The sequence below is a fragment of the Prunus dulcis genome, chromosome 2 (genome assembly GCF_902201215.1).
Source record: "Prunus dulcis chromosome 2, ALMONDv2, whole genome shotgun sequence".
In the NCBI taxonomy this organism is placed as follows: domain Eukaryota; kingdom Viridiplantae; phylum Streptophyta; class Magnoliopsida; order Rosales; family Rosaceae; genus Prunus; species Prunus dulcis.
In genome coordinates this window covers 25834167-25851943 of record NC_047651.1, presented here as the reverse complement: position 1 = coordinate 25851943, position 17777 = coordinate 25834167, and the positions used below count along the sequence as shown (strand labels likewise).

Genomic DNA, 17777 nt, shown 5'->3' with positions numbered 1-17777 from the left:
GCTCCTTCCGCGTTTCTTCCTTTCACGCGGCATTGAATCTCAACTCTAGTTATTTATTCGGAGGTCAAGGGTTAGGCTCAGTATATATATGACCGAATACATTTGCTCCCTCCTTGTTTCTTCCTTGAAACTAAGGTATATAATAATAATATATTATTCAGAGTTTTGTCACTTAATTAGAAGAACATACCGTGTACTATTAAATGCTTAACTTTATATATTTCAACATGGTTGTGTGTCTTGTTTTTTACACATTAGATAAATTGATATACTTTAAAATTGGGAACCAAAGAGAATTCCAGATTTTTGATGATCAAGAGGAGCTAGGGTGCAAATTCAAGTGAAGGTCTCATGACCATGAAGGCGGCAAGGCACATATTGTAAACAAAACAAAAGGTTAAACACATAAAATGTGAGTGTGGGTGATTGGTTGGTAGATAATTAACCATTTCTTTTATTATAGTCCTGCTTTCCTTTTTTCTTTTCCTCCAGATTGATTCCAAAGCAGGTATGATAGATGATGCAGATGCATTAGATAGTCCTGGAAAATGTGGTAGCACTGACTGTCCCCCCAGATCACCGTAAACTATTAATCATGATAATGTTGTTGCACTATACAAATTACAATATTAATGCATGTAGGGAGAAAATCCCATGACAAGGATAACAGCGGTCAGCTTTTGTTCTACATCCTCAAGTAAAGTATGTATCCATTGCTTTCGTGTTAGTTGAAATTACACATCCAGAATGATCCACTTCAAGCAGGAAGCTTAAGCTCCTCGTGTTTCTTCCAGCTGAAGAAAAATCAGAGTAGCTTGTTGTTGTCAGTAGGAAATAGCAGCACTCAAAGTTCATTATCAAAATTGGTTTCACGTATTGGTGCCATTTTCCAGCAGCAAACAATCATGTTCCTAGAAGCTATATCAGATATGCTGGTTTTTAACAATGCGCATGGAAACATGTTTGCAAAGCCCTTGCTAGGTATTCCAACATGTTTCTGGCTTCCACGCACACACGGAAATGAAACGAACTATTCTTAGGGGAACAATTAAAGACAAAAGAGTAGAAAATGAAGTTACCTCTTAATATAGTAGTAGAAAAAGTCAGCATAAAGAGCAGTCTGAACAAGGCCTGAAACCCAAGCTGTTTTGGGCATTTGACAACAAATTATAATTTGTTGTATCACTTTAGCTAAAATGGGATACAAGAGTATCAAGTGCAAGCTATAAAAGAGAACTTACGTATCCAGAGAACTCTGTGAAGCTCTGTGAAGAAACGATAAATCCAATTGAGAAGATATAGGGCTCGGTAAGCACTGCACAGAGTTACCAAACAAATACACGAACTTCAATCCGAAAAGCATAAACAGGGTAATAGAAGTGAATCTATGATCCTAACTAGTTAATTAAGTTGCATTGCAGGTAAGAAAGTGGATAGTACAAAAGCAAATTCATTTTTATGCCTCAGGGGAATTGGAACATACCCAAGAAGGACAACGTAGTTTCCAGTTAAGTTATCAATGTTTCTTGACCTTTGCAGTAAAACCAATTGTGGTAAGATTGCTACCGCTTCAAGATATATCGAAAATGCCCACAGAACCTATTACAATAGAATAGATCAAAGCTTCTATCAGATGTGAGTAAAAAGTAACAGCATCATACAAACTGATAGGGGTTAAAAAAATAAAATAAAACTGGATGCAAGCTTTCTTTCCAAACAAATGGCAAAAGATTCATTTAAAAAGGCATAATAAAGTGATCCATAAGGGCATAAGAATGAGGAGGATAAATGCCTCATACCTCAATTACTGTAAAAGAACGCTGAATCAGAAGAGCCAGCCCCAAGCATAAAAGGATGAGATAGTAATGTCTGAAAGTATCTTGATCTTTGTTGTAGGTTTGCTTCACTACTTTATGGTACCTCATGTGCCAGACCGTGGCAAGAGAAGTTCCAATAAAGATGAGCTTCCCTAAAGTGTTATACAAGGAGTGATACTTGATAACCAAGTCAATGTATCGAGTAAGAAAGACCAACCCGTAGAGTTCTTGAGTTTTGAGTGAAATTCCTGGTTAAATGCAACAGTTGAACAAGTTTTCAACTCTGAATTCGGGGAATTGAGTCAAAATAATTCAACTAAAACGACCATTCTTTATTTCCAGATGCATATGAGAATAAGGGCATATCTCTGCATACTTTAAGAATATGAAATCTGCAAACCTAGCAAGGAATTTACAAAACCAAAAACCCAAAAGCTTTCAAATCAACCACTTCCACCCTTATAACAAGTACAAATTCTTAACCAAACCAGAATCAATCAATTGTCGAACAGTTAAAAATGGAAAATAAAATAAAATGGGGTTTGAGAGTTTGAACATAACATAATTTAGTCCAAGCTGCCACAATAATCTCATGTCAAAGCACTAATTCTCAATTAAGCAATAAACATGCATGGAACAAAAAAGATCTTGGTCAACTCATCAGGAACACATAGGAAAAACAAAAGCAAGAACTGTCTAAGGGACGTAAGAGAAAGGTAAGAATGAATGAACATATTCATACCTGCACAAGATTTGGTGGTGCGAATCTTACGGAACAAGACCACTATGCTGAGCAGATGGGTTATGTCTCCTGCTAACCTAAACAGATTCATGATTTTATTACGGTTAGCTACTAACTTGAAATCTCTGTTTCCTTTCGTTCCGTGTATTGTTTTGCTTCTTGCTTGCTCTTCTCTGCCTTGTTGGTTTTGCTTCTGCTTCAGCAGAAAATGCTATCAGACATTCAAACCCAATATAAGCGTTTTTTTCCCCGTTGGTTTTAAGTTGACGGCTTGTATAGCACGCAGCGTGAGCATTGACTTCCGGCAGGTCTTTGCCAAAAAAAGAAAAAAAAAACATACATGTACTTTGTCTGATCTTCATCCCCGTATCTGTCATTCTTCGCTTTGAATGTTGACGCGATCAGGGAGGGAAAAACTACTTATTTGTGAGACCAAGTTTTTCTATTGATCAGGGTAGCTGGCCCACCAAAAATATTGGGTTCGAGTCTGGAGAGCCGTCGACGGGTCGTTATCTTTTCCCTTTGGGCTTGGGCCCCAAATTTGTTAGATTTTCTTGTCATAGATGAATTTCTTTTATTCTTGGGCTACTAGTAAATAGTCACAATTCGGCTTCGCAAGTTTTAAGACTCAATGACATGTCTTTGTTTTGTATTGCCACACGTGAGGAAGGAGAAGGGGTGTTTTCTCATACACACATTGTCAAAGTGTCATAGAGTTCGAATTTGAGGTCAGTATATATAAGTGAAAGTATTTTTTTCACTAAGATAGACCTTGTTGGCAAGACACATGCTTACTTACTACAAATGAGTTTGAGAATTAATAAATTACTATAATTTCAAACTTTGCCATGTTTATTTACACATAAAACATTTAAATTATATGTGGATTTCACCTTAAATCAATACTCTAATACCCTCAAAATCAAGAACTTGATCAACTAAGAAGAGGTAGTTGATCTAATTCCAATTCCTTATTATGTTTCTAATTTTCTCAATTTCAAATAAGTAAACATGTCATAAACCACGAACCAAGTCAGTATTGAGCCGGCCAAATCAATTGATATTGGTTGGGTTGGTATATCAAGAATTTCAATTTGAATTGGTTGATATTGGTTTTTAAGAGAGTGAAGAAATAAAATAAAATTAAAACATGTCAAGAGTGCGATCTTTTTGAATATAATCAAATACAAGATGGATCCAGGGATACTCATTATCCAAACAAAACCTTTAACCTTGATAAAAATTTATGCAATTTCACAAGTAGTAGAAAGTTTAGTTCGGATTCGGAAGCTGGCTAAATCTCAGAAGATGCAAATGCAATATATACTTTGATGATTCTCCTCACCTTGTTGTACTATGTGACAAGGAAAGGAAGGATCATTGATAATGCCAATTGATTCCAATCGAAGGCCATGAACCGTAAAAGCCCAAGATTCGCACTATCAAAAGCCCAAAAGTGTAATGTCCAAGTTGAGTTGAGCTTGCCTGGCACATCATCTGTAAGCTATTGGGCAGCCCAAGTACCCCGTGCCGCTAAAGTACCGGCACCAGTGCCATCTAGGACTAGGAGCCAATAATATTCCAGCAGATTCTGGAAGCCAAGCCAATTCCCCCTTTTCAATATTCAGACAAATTTTGACCAAAAGAAAAATAGGAAAACAAAAATTCCCCTTTCAACCCTGCAAAAGAATTTTTCAAAATACAAAATATAAAAGTGTACCCAATTACGTATTGACAAAACAGACAGCTTCGTCAACCATAGCGTCACTGTACAGCCAGGCAAACCGGCCCCACTCGACCTTTAGTTTTTAATTTTAACATTTAGTTTTTAATTTTAATTTAAACAGCCTCGTACACTTTTGTTTTCCATAGCTAATTAATAAATAAAATTAACAATTTTAATTTTAATTGTAAAAGTTGAGAACAAACAAATATATATTTTTTATTTTCTGGAGAGCAAAAGCCCACCTACACCCTCAAAGACTAAACGGCCATATTTGTAGGCTGGATAGATACAACATTTAAGAGACAAACTAAGTCACTCAAAAATTCCGAATATCGCATCTGGGGGAGGGAGTCCATAAATAAATAAATGAAGAGAGGAAGAGGAGGCAAAAACACAACGGAAAGACCCCAAATTCAAAGTTGAAACCCAAACCCCAACAAACCCCAAACCCCAAATCCCACCCTACAAACAAACAAACAAACAACCAACCCCCCGTCCCCCTCCCTTGCCTTCAGTCGCTCACTCGCTCGCTGCACGCTACCACTGCTTCATTTTCAAGCTGTCTTTATTTCCCTCCCCCCCCTCTATCTTTTCCTAATTAATATAAATTAATAACACACCCTTTCCTTCTCCTCAACACAACACTGTTCTCCTCTCTCCCCCTCTCTCTCTCTCTCTAGAATCTTTCTCTCTCCTAGGGTTTGGGTGTTTCCTCATCTCTCTCTCTTCACTCCCTTGCCCTCTAGGGTTTATCCGACTGTGCTTGATCGTCCTCCCTTGTCTCTATCTCACGCACTTGGCCATGGCGGCCGAGAAGCTTAGGGACTTGAGCCAACCGATTGACGTCGGCTTGCTCGATGCCACCGTCGCTGCCTTCTACGGCACCGGATCTAAGGAGGAGGTGAGGGCTTCTTGCTCCTTTCTCGCTCTACTCTCTGTTTCCTTTCCGACCAAGTGTGGCCAATTTGCTACTGCAATCGAGGTTTTGGGCCCATAGGGTTTAAGCCTGCCTTACGAGACCTTTACTTAGATACCTTGTGCTTTCTGTTTGGTTTTCAAGACGTTGAATGAAAATTGAAGCTCTCTCAGTCTTAGGGTTTAACACTTGAAAGCCGCTTTTATTTTTTATTTTATTTTAAAATTTTAGACGCAATCAGGACTTAGCTTCGATGTCTTTCTCTGGGAACAGTTAGCTTTTGATGGATTTCTGAACATTACATATCTGCCTATTTTGTGGTCTTCTGGTACTGTGATTAAGAAGAGAGATTTTTACTGATTGGTTGATGGTGTCGTAAATATGTATGTTCCGCTTAAATAATTTCAAAAAGCTAGAAAAAATGGGTTTTGTATCCTTTCACATTCTTAGCTTTACAGGAACTGTTATTTTTATTTTAACCTACTAATCCAAGCAACTTTTGTTATTCTTAGCGTAGGTTTTGTATTTGAGTAATCGACGTGTTGGTAATATTCTGGGCTGTAATATAGTTTTTTCAAGTAGTTTATTTTCTAAGAGTATTTTTCCCCCAAATGTTGGCGATGCAGAGGACAGCTGCAGACCATATATTGCGGGACTTGCAGAACAATCCGGATATGTGGCTTCAAGTTGTGCACATTTTACAGAGCGCCAAGAACCTAAACACCAAGTTCTTTGCCTTGCAGGTCAGTTTTGTTGCATAACAATCTATAAGACTGCATTTTCCTTTTGTCTAACTAGGTTGCCGTCAGATGCCCGGACAGTCATTGCACTAGGGCAGCAAGGCCTCAGCAGGGCTGTGCCTGTGACAGGCATTTCAAAACTGCCAAAAATAGAATGCCTTTATGTGGACATGACAAGAATAATAATCAAGTTGACTACTTGGGAGCATTTTTCTGTCCTTCATGAAGGAAGGCATCTCTGTAAAGTCGACAGAATGTTTATACCATCAAATCTTGCTGCATATTTGTTTAGCTTGTTAATGGTTTGATGCTTTGGAAAATTTGCTATTCTACTTTCCATCACAACCTGCATAAATCTTTCCATCCCTATTTTAAGGTGCTGATCTCATGAGGTTTGCATCCACATACAGGTCCTAGAAGGGGTTATCAAGTATAGGTGGAATGCATTACCTGTTGAACAGCGAGATGGAATGAAAAATTATATATCTGACGTCATTGTTCAGGTATGAGTCATGTAGTAAATCTTTGAGGAGGGGAAGTTTTGCTAGTGTTAAATCTTGTTTGATGGTTTTTTCACGGGCTTTATATTCTTTCTTACCTTTTGTTCCTCCTGTGAAGCTATCAAGTAATGAGGCCTCTTTTCGAATGGAGAGACTGTATGTCAACAAACTCAATATTATATTGGTTCAGGTATTTCCTTGCTTCTCTCCCCTAGAGGATCTTTGCCCTTGTTGCTTTTTTTTTTTTTTTTTTTTTTTGGGGTTAATTGTTTGTACCATGCACTGTGTTTACTTTTCCATTATTCCATTGATTCTTTTCACTTCGATTGTATTTACAGTTGTCTCAGAAAATCTGTGTATTTGAATTTATCTTGGTCTATTAAAATCTGAAATTGCTTGCTTTGGTAGCTTTGGATATGTGTTGTGATGTAATATATTGAGGTTACTCCATATACAGATTTTGAAGCATGATTGGCCCGCTAGATGGCAAAGCTTTATACCGGATCTCGTTTCAGCAGCTAAAACTAGTGAAACAATTTGTGAGAATTGTATGGCCATATTGAAAGTAAGCCTTTTTAATTTTCAACTTTTTCAAAGATAGAAATCAAATTTATATGGCTCATTGAGTAGCTACTAATTGGTTGGATGTGCTACCCTCAGCTTCTAAGTGAAGAGGTTTTTGACTTCTCAAGGGGGGAAATGACTCAGCTGAAGATTAAAGAGCTTAAACAATCATTGAACAGGTAATTGGCTGATGACTTTGGCATCTTTGTTCGTAATCAAAAGAGCTTTTAAATTTATTGAAGTATTGACATGTAAATTTATTTTGTTGGCCCAAACTTTTTACTTCCTGTTGTGTTTGATCTTTTTTGCAGTGAGTTTCAACTCATTCATGAGTTATGCCTTTATGTACTATCAGCGTCTCAAAGAGCCGAGCTCATACGTGCGACATTATCCACATTGCATGCTTTCCTCTCGTGGATTCCGTTGGGTTATATATTTGAGTCCCCTTTGGTATGTATAACACTGTTTTGTAGTTCTTGATTACCCTTTTAAAGGATTTATCCTTATCTTTCTATATTGTGTGTGTATTTTACAGCTTGAAACCCTTCTAAAATTTTTTCCGATGCCTTCTTACCGGAATCTCACCATTCAGTGTTTAACGGAGGTATGTTGTTGTTCCATTTCTGTTGAAGCAATTATGTGGTTGTTAAACTTATCTCAAAAGAAACAAGTAGATAATGCAGTATTTGCCTTTTCAATGATTTAGGTTTCATCATATGTTTTTTTGGTTTTCAGGTTGCAGCACTTAGTTTTGGTGAATTCTACAATGCACAGTATGTTAAGATGTATAATATATTCATGGTCCAGTTACAGGTGTGCCACTATCAATTTTGCATATGTTATGCCTAATTTAACACAACATTCAGAGTTCAATATGCAGTTAGTAATACATGGGATGGGAAAATATGTATAATTTGATAAATTTATTGTAAAACGTGGTTAAAAATTCAGCCAAATATGAAGATGAGTTTATATAAAACTTGGTATGCACTAGATAGTGTATAATAAAGATATGGGGTCTAAAAATTAAAAGTAAATATTTGATTTTAATCAATTGTATTTTTTAAGAAAATTACTCATAATCGAAAAGTTTACAGAGACATAAGTATTCTTTGAACTACATAGACATACAATTTACATATTCTCAATGTATATGACTTTGGGCAAATTTTCTGATTTCCTAATTTCTTTTTTATTGGAATCAATCAGACTATTCTCCCATCTACAACAAACATCCCTCAAGCTTATGCAAATGGATCTAGCGATGAACAGGTATATTGTCTTTAATGATTTTAGGCTTCTCCTGTTGTTGTATTTAACTAGTTCATATGATATTGTTTCTTCAGGCATTCATTCAGAACTTGGCACTGTTTCTCACTTCGTTTAACAAGGCAAGTTTGTTCTCTTTCAGATGAATATGTTGATATATTGCTTTGCCTCCACCAGCCGTATTTGACAAAGACTTTTCTATGAATAGATAGGATTTAGTGTTCGATATAGGGGATATGATAGTTCTGCTGTTGGGTTTAGTTCTGTGTTGATCTTTAAGCCTCCAATGATGATGCTATTAATTGTCTCCTTTTTGCAGTCACATATTCGTGTGCTTGAAACCACACAAGATAATATAGCTGCGTTGCTGATGGGTCTTGAATATCTAATAAACATCTCATATGTGGATGACACTGAAGTTTTTAAGGTATGATTAATTATGATGTGCTCTCTAGCACCCACCCCGAAGGCCCTATCCAGCTCTCTCTTTTTTCCCATTTGAACAGATGAAGTGATAATTTGACTTAGACTTGGTTGTTTGATCGAGCAGGTTTGCTTAGACTATTGGAATTCCTTGGTTTTGGAATTGTTTGAGGCGCATCATAATTTGGATAACCCTGCAGCAACTGCAAATATGATGGGGCTGCAGGTAATTTAGATACTTTTATCTTTGAAATTTTTGTTGGTTTGAGTTTTCCGTTTTCTACTTTGTATGGACGTATCCTCTAGTTGTACTTGAATCCCTATGTTTTTCTTTAGTATGACCGTTCAAACTTATTTTTTTATCTCTTTGTAGTTGAATAAAGATTTATGATTTGAAATTGGTAGTTGATAGGTAAGTATTTTCTAGGTTTCCATCAACAAGAGGGTTTTGTCTAGGGAAAGACCAATTTATCATCTCAGAACTTGCTAACCTTCCATCTTGAAAGAGACTCGACAAGTCTGAATTAGGTAGGTGTCTTGAAAGTTTCTGGAAAATTTGGGGAGATTTTCAGTTAATCATCGGAACCTTTATCATTTTCCTATCAATAAAATTCAAATCTTTTGCCAACAAATTTTGAGACAGTAGGTTTCTAAGCATTGTGTCCATGTCACTCTTGCGCATTCACGTCGAGAATCACATTAACCATGTAAATGCAATGCTTCTTTAGTTTTGTTTTTAAAAGTTGATTTTCTGTGTATGAGGTTAGATATGGTATGGGGCAACTTTCTTGTTGGAAATTATGTTCAGAAGACTTTTGAAAATACTGTCTACAGAAGCTTTTCAAATTTATTTTATGCTTCATAGTAAAGATTCCTTTATGTCCAGGGTTTCACTAACTCATCTGCATAATTTTGTAAGTTTGTCATCTATTTTGTTTTTTGATGGTCTACTTTGTATTGAATAAGCAGATGAATTTGCTTCCTGGTATGGTTGATGGCCTTGGCTCACAGATTATGCAAAGGCGGCAAATATATGCCAGTATTATGTCAAAGTTGAGGTTGCTCATGATCTGTCGAATGGCTAAGCCAGAAGAGGTTCTCATTGTTGAAGATGAGAATGGGAACATTGTTCGCGAGACCTTGAAGGACAATGATGTTCTTGTTCAATATAAGGTGATGCATCTTCATTTTGTTGATATGTTTGTAATTGCTACACTATTAAAATAATGTTAAACCTTCTTGTTCTTGTAATGAAAAAAAGAAATTATAAGATCTCTGATGGGTGAAGTTATCTTTGCGAAAGCAGACTTTTAGTACCTTTATAGGTGTCATTATCAAAACAATTTAGGGATGCTGCTTTCAATTTAATTCAGCATGATATGGTGGGTGTTATTAGCTGAATGCATTTTAATCTTACCAGAAACTCAGTTTCTATGATATGCTTCTTTCTTAGTAATAGAAAACGTATTGGATTATTTGTTATTTTCTTTCTGGAATGTTTTCTCACTTATTTTTGTTATCGGTGTCATTTTGATCTTGTAGATCATGAGGGAGACACTGATATATTTGTCACACCTTGACCATGAGGACACTGAGAAGCAGGTAAAGGGAATTTTTTGTTTTCCTTTCTATGAAGTAAAAGTAAACAATAATTCAGCCTTACTGTTAGATTCTTTTGATGCATGACCCTGCAAGGTGTTGCTTGTAGCATGATGTTCTCTTGTCTTAATAGATGTTTCATATGTGATTTTCATGACTTTAATCGAGTTCCTACATAATAGTTTCTGAATGGTCATAATGCAAATTTTATGATTTATTTTACTTTCACAATATTTTCTTTGCATCTTAATAAAATTTCCCCCACTCTGCCTCTTAAGTGAATCTTCTCCAGCACCGAGAAGATTCCTTTGCTGTAATCTCTTTTGTGGGGAACCTCTAACAGTGAAGTAATTATTCCTATATTGTATTTCTTTTGATATTTTTCTTTCTATTGACATTCGAACGCAGATGCTAAAGAAATTAAGCAAGCAACTCAGTGGTGAGGATTGGGCATGGAACAACTTAAACACCTTATGCTGGGCAATAGGGTCCATATCTGGTTCCATGATGGAAGAACAAGTATTGTTTGCTCTCTGTTCTGTGATCATTTCTTTAATCTTTTTTCTTATTTGAAGAATTCACTGATGATACTCTTTTCAACCAGGATAAATAATATAGTTCCTTGTTTTGCATAGTCTGCATCTATTTGATGATCCATTGTTGTCTCACGCTCTTTATGCAGTTATTATTCTAGAATGCCTCTTGATGAATGTACCTTTTCCTTTTGCAGGAAAATAGATTTTTGGTGATGGTCATACGCGACTTGCTGAATTTATGTGAAATCATAAAAGGGAAAGATAACAAAGCAGTTATTGCTAGCAACATTATGTAAGGATTTGTGATTCTAAAGGGTTTTTTAGTTTAAGCTAAAGGATTTTTCTACCTGAAATGTGCTACCAACAAGTGCATGGTGCATTGTAGTGCTTACATAAGTTCAGTTGAGAATCTTATCTATTAAATGTATTTTTATAGTATAAATATTCATATGTTTGAAGTTTTGCTTTGTTTTCAGGTATGTTGTTGGACAATACCCAAGGTTTTTAAGAGCTCATTGGAAGTTCCTAAAGACTGTTGTGAATAAGTTGTTTGAGTTTATGCATGAAACCCATCCCGGAGTTCAGGTGAGTTCTTGTTTAAGGTTGATTTTGAAGTTAAATAGATAGATGTACATGTCTTAAGTTTCACAATGTTTTATTCTAATGCATGAGTTTCCCCTTTTTTTTCGTTGGGTTAGTCACTGGGACATATTTTATTGATATCACACTCTTCTATAACTATTGTGGCATATGTTTCAGGATATGGCCTGTGACACATTCCTGAAAATTGTTCAGAAGTGCAAGCGTAAATTTGTTATTGTACAGGTATTCTTTTTTTCTTTGTAAGATTTTGCCTTTTTACTTAGCAATTTAGTACCCTTCTTGTCATAAAATTTAAAATTATGTATCTTTAGACCAGGGTAAAAGGAAAGTAATTATTGATTTTTTGGTGTTATGTTCCGCAAAGAGGGGTTGATTATTTCAAGTTTTATGATCTATGAATGCTTTTGTGATTTCAGCTTGGAGAAAATGAACCATTTGTGTCTGAACTCCTGACAGGCCTGCCAACAACTGTTGCCGATCTTGAGCCTCACCAGATTCATACTTTTTATGAAGCTGTATGCCTTTTTGTGCCCTTTTTGCTAGATATTTTGACAGAAAATTGTGTTATTAAAATTTGCCTTTTGTTTACCTTAGGTTGGTAATATGATTCAAGCAGAATCTGACCCTCAAAAGAGGGATGAATATCTACAGAGATTGATGAATCTCCCAAATCAGGTCTGTTTAAATGCAATTGTAATGTTTTAGGATTTACTTGTTATTCTCTCTCTCTCTCTCTCTCACCCACACACACATATGCAAAAACATGCACGACTACTACTCTCAAGTGCTGAAACTAGCTTATGATATTTGCGTGTTCTCCAGAAATGGGCAGAGATTATAGGGCAAGCACGCTTGAGTGTTGATTTCCTCAAGGATCAGGAGGTTATTCGCACCGTGCTTAATATATTACAGGTATGAATTGTTTACATTTTGATATATAGATATTTTGCAGATAAGATTTGTGATGACCCTGATTAGTATCTTGGTTTTTTTTTTTTTTTTTTTTTTTTTTCGGTGCTGAATCTTTTTATGTTAGATTGTGCACTTTCTATTACATTGTGGACCTTCTACGTGCTCCTTTCCTTTGCATCAGCGATGAATCCTTTACTTCTATTTGCAAGGATTGTTTATCCTATTGTGTCACATCAATATTAAATGTGATTATTCTAGTGGTTGTATTGATTATCCTATAGTCAGTTCTGTTTTCAATTAATTGTAATTATGCTGGTCATTATTGATTTGCAGACAAATACTAGCGTTGCCAGCTCCCTTGGAACGTTTTTCCTGAGTCAGATTTCATTGATCTTTCTGGACATGCTTAATGTGTACAGGTATGGTCAACATTTTTAGGTCTTAGTAAGAGTTTCAGTTTAATTTTCTTTCATTTTCAACTGATATGGTTATGTGCGGCTCTGTTTATTTTGAACAGGATGTACAGTGAGCTCGTATCTAGTAGCATTGCAGAAGGGGGGCCCTTTGCTTCTAAGACATCCTATGTGAAACTTTTACGGTGAGACCTGTTATACAATTTACCATATAGTTTAACATACAACCCTCAAATACTATGTTTTAATCTATTCCATTGAACAGGTCGGTAAAGAGGGAGACTCTCAAGCTGATTGAGACATTCTTGGACAAGGCCGAAGACCAAGCACATATAGGAAAACAAATTGTCCCTCCAATGTTGGATCCGGTTCTCGGTGACTATGCCAGGAATTTGCCTGATGCTAGAGAGTCGGAGGTTTTGTCACTTTTTGCCACAATTATAAATAAGTATGCAATCTTTCTTTCATTACCTTGTTATTTGCTTTATTTCTTCTAGATACATATCGGTATCTTGCTAAATCCTTTAACCAACTAAAACAAGGCTGTTGCTGCCTACATTGAAAAATGATACTATTTTTACATTTAAAAATTCTAATTTTGCTTTATTTTCTTTCCATAGCTTTAATATTTTTATCCCTTGTTTTTAGGTACAAGGGTGCAATGATAGATGATGTGCCTCGAATATTTGAAGCTGTTTTCCAGTGCACATTGGAGGTAAGGATGTGGGCTGTCATGCAGTGGTGCCAAAACTACTGAGATTCGATATTAATATTTGGAGCACAATCATAATACTGCCGTATATTTAGATGTCCTCTAATACTGTTTTTCAAGTAGCCATGAAAAAAATGATCAGTGCAATTATAAGTTAATATTTATCTTCACACCTATAATTTTAACATGCCCTAACCCTTTGGCGTTGATGTGAGCGCATCAAGTCGGACAAATGAATTGTTTTGGTGGCTGAACTTGTTAGTATTGTTCCTAACTTCTTATTATGCATCCCTTTCTCCATAATGCATTGCTAAAGAGCGATTTTTGAATCTGTGCTGGTGATATGTTTGTGGTGCATATCCTCTGATACCAAATAGGGTTTGGTGTGGTGTGTAAAGTTATTTAAGATTGATTTGTACTTCTGTTGTTTTCTTTACATGTCTAGATTCTGTGCGATTGCAGATGATTACCAAAAATTTTGAAGATTACCCAGAGCATCGCCTGAAGTTCTTCTCTTTACTTCGTGCAATTGCTGCTCATTGTTTTCCTGCATTGATTCGGTTATCAAGTCCGGTTTGTGCTTAATTTCATCCCCCTTTTTTGGCTGTGTTTTGATTGTCAGTGTTCTCTGGTTATATATGAGGGCTTATTGGCGTCTGTTTAACATTTGATAATTATCACAAATTGACCGTTAATTGTTTTCACATTTTTTTGTATACTTTAGCAACTGAAGCTTGTAATGGATTCAATTATATGGGCGTTTCGGCACACAGAAAGAAACATTGCGGAAACAGGGCTGAACCTGTTGTTGGAGATGCTGAAGAACTTTCAGGTGTGACATTGAGCATATTTGTGTCAAATATAGTGTGGTATTAAGATGCTCACAATGTTTTGATTGATTTGACAGAAGTCGGAGTTCTGTAATCAATTTTACCGTACATACTTTTTGACAATCGAACAAGAAATCTTTGCTGTCTTGACGGACACATTTCATAAGCCTGGGTTCAAGTTGCATGTCTTGGTGCTCCAACATTTATTTTGCCTGGTATTGTATCTTGTTATTTTGATACCTTCTTTCTTTGATTCTCGAGCTTGCGTAATTAAGAGTTGCATATTTACAGGTGGAAAGTGGTACGTTGACGGAGCCTCTGTGGGATATTGCAGCGGTTCCTTATCCATATCCCAATAATGGAATTTTTGTTCGTGAGTATACGATCAAGCTTTTGAGTACTTCATTCCCGAACATGACTGGAACAGAGGTATAAATATGATACTATTGCTATTGTCTTACAGTTGTTTTTCTACAAATGACTTATCTGAAGGTTTTTTCCAGGTCACCCAATTTGTGAGTGGACTATTTGACTCGAGGACTGACCTATCCACATTTAAGAATCACATCCGAGACTTTTTAGTGCAATCCAAAGAATTTTCTGCACAGGTAGGGATTCAGAAGCATCAGATGATGCTTGGACTGGCCATTTGATTGATACTCTCTTCTTTTTATTTTCTTCACTTTCAGCAGTGACAAATTTGATATTCTTCTATGGACTAATTTATAAAGTTGATGTAAAATGTTGCATCTTCCCTGGCCATATGTCTTATGTTGGGATATTTCCCTACTTTTTAAACAAAATCCGAGTGTGATCTGAATGTTCAAACTGAATGTTGTGATTGTGCAGGACAACAAAGATCTTTATGCAGAGGAGGCTGCTGCACAGAGGGAGAAAGATCGGCAACGAATGCTTTCTATTCCAGGGCTCATTGCCCCCAATGAGATACAGGATGAAATGGTTGATTCCTAGGTGGCTAATTCTAATGTTGAGGCTAATTTCATGGACGACTGATGGAGATGCAATGGGTGCCTTGATTCAATCATCGGAATCTGCCAATGCAACAGCATTTTTCCCTGATTAGTTTCCGTTTTGTTTCGTAGTTGAAATTAGTAAAATCACAAAGGCTCCCGTAGCCTGCTGGCTGCACGGTTGCCTTTTAAGTCTATTGGATGGCTGTAGAGTATTTAGGTGCTGATTTAGGGAGGGAGTATATTTTGAGTCATTTAAGGGTTTTGCTGGATCCAAATTGATCTTTGTAGTTTGAACTCGCCAGATGGGATGCAATCTGTTTCAATGACTCTTATGTTAGTATCGATGATTCATCTTAGGTGTAATTTAATACTAACCTCGCTGGGTTGTGTAGAAATTCCTTGTTCTTTTATTTTTTGGTCTGGTTTTTTATAGGATGTGTTGTCCCATTGCGTTGGTGAAGGGCGCTGATTTTTTGTTACCCTCGTGGAGAACAGTGAAACTTGTGTAATTCGATTGTGTTTACTATATGTTTCCTTCTGATTAGCAAATCATCTATAGTTTGTTGTCTTTGCGACGAGTTGAGTGACCTTATAATTTATGACCCAAGCAGCTGTGTTCATTGAGGGTTGAGAAAATCAGGCTTAGCTTAGCCTTTTCATTTGGGTTATGTCCTAAATTTGCCCATATAACAATCGAATCCAAAGATTGTAGTTGGTTCGATGAATGAGCGAGATAAATAGTAGAAGCAAAGCTTTAAGTTGGATTTTATTGAGGGAAAATCATTATGCGAATGGTAGTGAAGTACAGCTCGGTTATTCTTGTGCGACATATTTGTTGTTGTAACTTACACTTTAGTGGATCCGGATATGACATCTAGCAATAATTTGAAATTCTGAGCTGAGCCCCCTTTTGGTTCAACAGACTCTTGTGCGAGTAGTTTGACGGTGTTTATGTTGTCTCTCATTTTCTTCCCTCTTTGTTGTGACAAAACTTCATCAAAATATTTTATCATGCCGTGCTTGGTAAAAACCCCATCCTCAACAGTGACCCCGATCTCCAACACCTCCTCCACCAGTCTTGCGTTGACCCTTTGGTCGCCAAAGAAAGGCCTGCAAATCATTGGCACCCTGCCTGCTATAGCCTCCAGCAATGAGCTCCAACCGCAGTGCGTTACGAAGGCTCCGACTGAAGCATGGGCTAGGACACGTGGCTGGGGAGCCCAGGACACCACCATCCCATTAGTTGCTTTTATTAGCAACTCATTTAGCAAAGGCGTCTTAAAACTGCCCTTGAGAGACCATAAGAAGGGTACCCCGCTGGCTTCCAAGGCTTGTGCCATCGCCATAAGCTCCTTCTCCGGTGGCCTTGCGACTGACCCAAAACTAACATACACCACGGAGGATGCCGCCTTTTGTTTGTCAAGCCAGGACAGGCAACCAGTAACGTCGTCTGCGGCTGTTGGGGCTTCCGGCAGTGGAGGGGAAGCAGCAGCAGCTAGGTTGAAAGGTCCGACATTGAGAAGCTTGTTGAATTTGGATTTCAAATCGTTTGTTACGGCAATATCCAGTTCTTCAAAGCTGTTTACGAGAACTGCGTTGGCAAGGGGTAGCAGTTGGCCCATTTGATGCAGCATGCGTGAGAAGACTGAGTCCAAGTTCCCAAAGATGACACCTTCAGGCAAATCTTTGATTCGTACTTTGGACATTCCTGGGATGTTGACATTCTTGGTGATGAGTTCGTTTTCACGACCTGCAATACCTGCGGAAGCATGCATTATTCAATAAATCGAATAGATATTACCCGTCCCCCATCAAACAAAGCTAAGAGTTATCTGAGGAAAAGTAGAGAGGATGGATGAGCAAGAGTAAATACTTTGAGTTCCGATATTGTGGCGGAGGAGGTCAGTATGGACATGGAGGGAGAGGGAATTAAGTCCGGAGAGCCAAAGAGGGAGCCAAGGGACTCCCAAGTCGTGTGCCAAGTTGGCCCCAAACCAAAGGAAGGCGTCGGTAATCAAGCAGGTGAGGCGCTTCCCGGTGTGAGCCACGCAGGCGTCTAAGCTGGTTGTAAAGTTGTTGGGGGCAGCCTTCATGAAAAGCTCAATATCCTCCTGGGGCTTACCCGCAAACACATAGCCGTCGGGGACGCCATCAGCCACATCAAACACCTTTATGTTACGTGGAAGATTGGTAATAGTGTTGGAAAAGAGTGAGTTGTTGGATTGTGAAGTGCTGAAGAATGAGAAGAGAGTGTTGGGAGAGGCAGCGGCTAGGCGGCGGACGAGGGCCAAGGTGGGACTGGCATGGGTGGAGAAAGGGAAGGCTAGGGCCGCCACATGATGCTCATACACAACATGATCATCATCACTCGGTTGTGGTGCCATATATGTATGAGCTAATAAGACTAATTGGAGTGGGATGAGGAGGGATTTGGATGAGATTGGATTGGATTTTATATAGGTATAGTGATAGTGGCAAAGGAGTGGGGGTTGTCACAAGAC

The 17777-nt window shown here is 37.5% G+C and overlaps 3 protein-coding genes across 5 annotated transcripts; 1 reads left to right on the top strand and 2 right to left on the bottom strand.

Annotated features, from left to right (window-relative positions):
- Positions 1–542: 542 nt before the first annotated feature.
- LOC117618831 (ER lumen protein-retaining receptor-like) lies at positions 543–2943 on the bottom strand. The gene is made up of 6 exons (XM_034348567.1): positions 2560–2943; positions 1800–2065; positions 1484–1599; positions 1242–1315; positions 1080–1143; positions 543–794 (listed from the first exon to the last, which is right to left on the bottom strand). The coding sequence occupies exons 1-6, from the start codon at positions 2648–2650 to the stop codon at positions 758–760; spliced, it is 648 nt and encodes a 215-aa protein (XP_034204458.1). The 5' UTR covers positions 2651–2943; the 3' UTR covers positions 543–757.
- A 1736-nt stretch (positions 2944–4679) lies between these two features.
- LOC117617834 (protein EXPORTIN 1A) lies at positions 4680–15828 on the top strand. 3 transcript variants are annotated; one of them, XM_034347408.1, is made up of 32 exons: positions 4680–5186; positions 5828–5944; positions 6352–6444; positions 6560–6631; positions 6899–7006; positions 7102–7184; positions 7317–7455; positions 7541–7609; positions 7741–7818; positions 8215–8277; positions 8352–8396; positions 8594–8701; positions 8825–8923; positions 9667–9870; positions 10240–10299; positions 10705–10815; positions 11027–11124; positions 11309–11417; positions 11592–11657; positions 11852–11950; positions 12030–12110; positions 12258–12347; positions 12681–12766; positions 12865–12945; positions 13026–13208; positions 13409–13475; positions 13935–14045; positions 14197–14304; positions 14380–14517; positions 14594–14731; positions 14806–14910; positions 15152–15828. In XM_034347408.1, exons 1-32 carry the CDS (start codon positions 5088–5090, stop codon positions 15272–15274), a joined length of 3231 nt encoding a protein of 1076 aa, XP_034203299.1. In that variant the 5' UTR covers positions 4680–5087; the 3' UTR covers positions 15275–15828. The 3 variants fall into 3 exon arrangements, with proteins under 3 accessions (XP_034203299.1, XP_034203300.1, XP_034203302.1); XM_034347409.1 differs by lacking the exon at positions 6352–6444; XM_034347411.1 differs by lacking the exon at positions 13935–14045.
- A 144-nt stretch (positions 15829–15972) lies between these two features.
- Positions 15973–17741, bottom strand: LOC117617836 (anthocyanidin 3-O-glucosyltransferase 2-like). Its single transcript, XM_034347416.1, has 2 exons — positions 17150–17741; positions 15973–17035 (listed from the first exon to the last, which is right to left on the bottom strand). The coding sequence occupies exons 1-2, from the start codon at positions 17658–17660 to the stop codon at positions 16122–16124; spliced, it is 1425 nt and encodes a 474-aa protein (XP_034203307.1). The 5' UTR covers positions 17661–17741; the 3' UTR covers positions 15973–16121.
- Between the last annotated feature and the right edge of the window lie 36 nt (positions 17742–17777).

What these genes read in the sequence shown, in the direction of transcription:
- LOC117618831 (XM_034348567.1), bottom strand. Translation starts at nt 2,650, where the DNA reads ATGAATCTGTTTAGGTTAGCAGGAGACATAACCCATCTGCTCAGCATA. An exon ending in CACCACCAAATCTTGTGCAG is followed by an intron (nt 2,066 to 2,559) that starts GTATGAATATGT and finishes GCATTTAACCAG; the next exon opens with GAATTTCACTCAAAACTCAA. An exon ending in AACTACGTTGTCCTTCTTGG is followed by an intron (nt 1,316 to 1,483) that starts GTATGTTCCAAT and finishes AACTCTGTGCAG; the next exon opens with TGCTTACCGAGCCCTATATC.
- LOC117617834 (XM_034347408.1), top strand. Translation starts at nt 5,088, where the DNA reads ATGGCGGCCGAGAAGCTTAGGGACTTGAGCCAACCGATTGACGTCGGC. An exon ending in GCACCGGATCTAAGGAGGAG is followed by an intron (nt 5,187 to 5,827) that starts GTGAGGGCTTCT and finishes TTGGCGATGCAG; the next exon opens with AGGACAGCTGCAGACCATAT. An exon ending in GTAAATTTGTTATTGTACAG is followed by an intron (nt 11,658 to 11,851) that starts GTATTCTTTTTT and finishes TTGTGATTTCAG; the next exon opens with CTTGGAGAAAATGAACCATT.
- LOC117617836 (XM_034347416.1), bottom strand. Translation starts at nt 17,660, where the DNA reads ATGGCACCACAACCGAGTGATGATGATCATGTTGTGTATGAGCATCAT. An exon ending in CCACAATATCGGAACTCAAA is followed by an intron (nt 17,036 to 17,149) that starts GTATTTACTCTT and finishes ATGCTTCCGCAG; the next exon opens with GTATTGCAGGTCGTGAAAAC.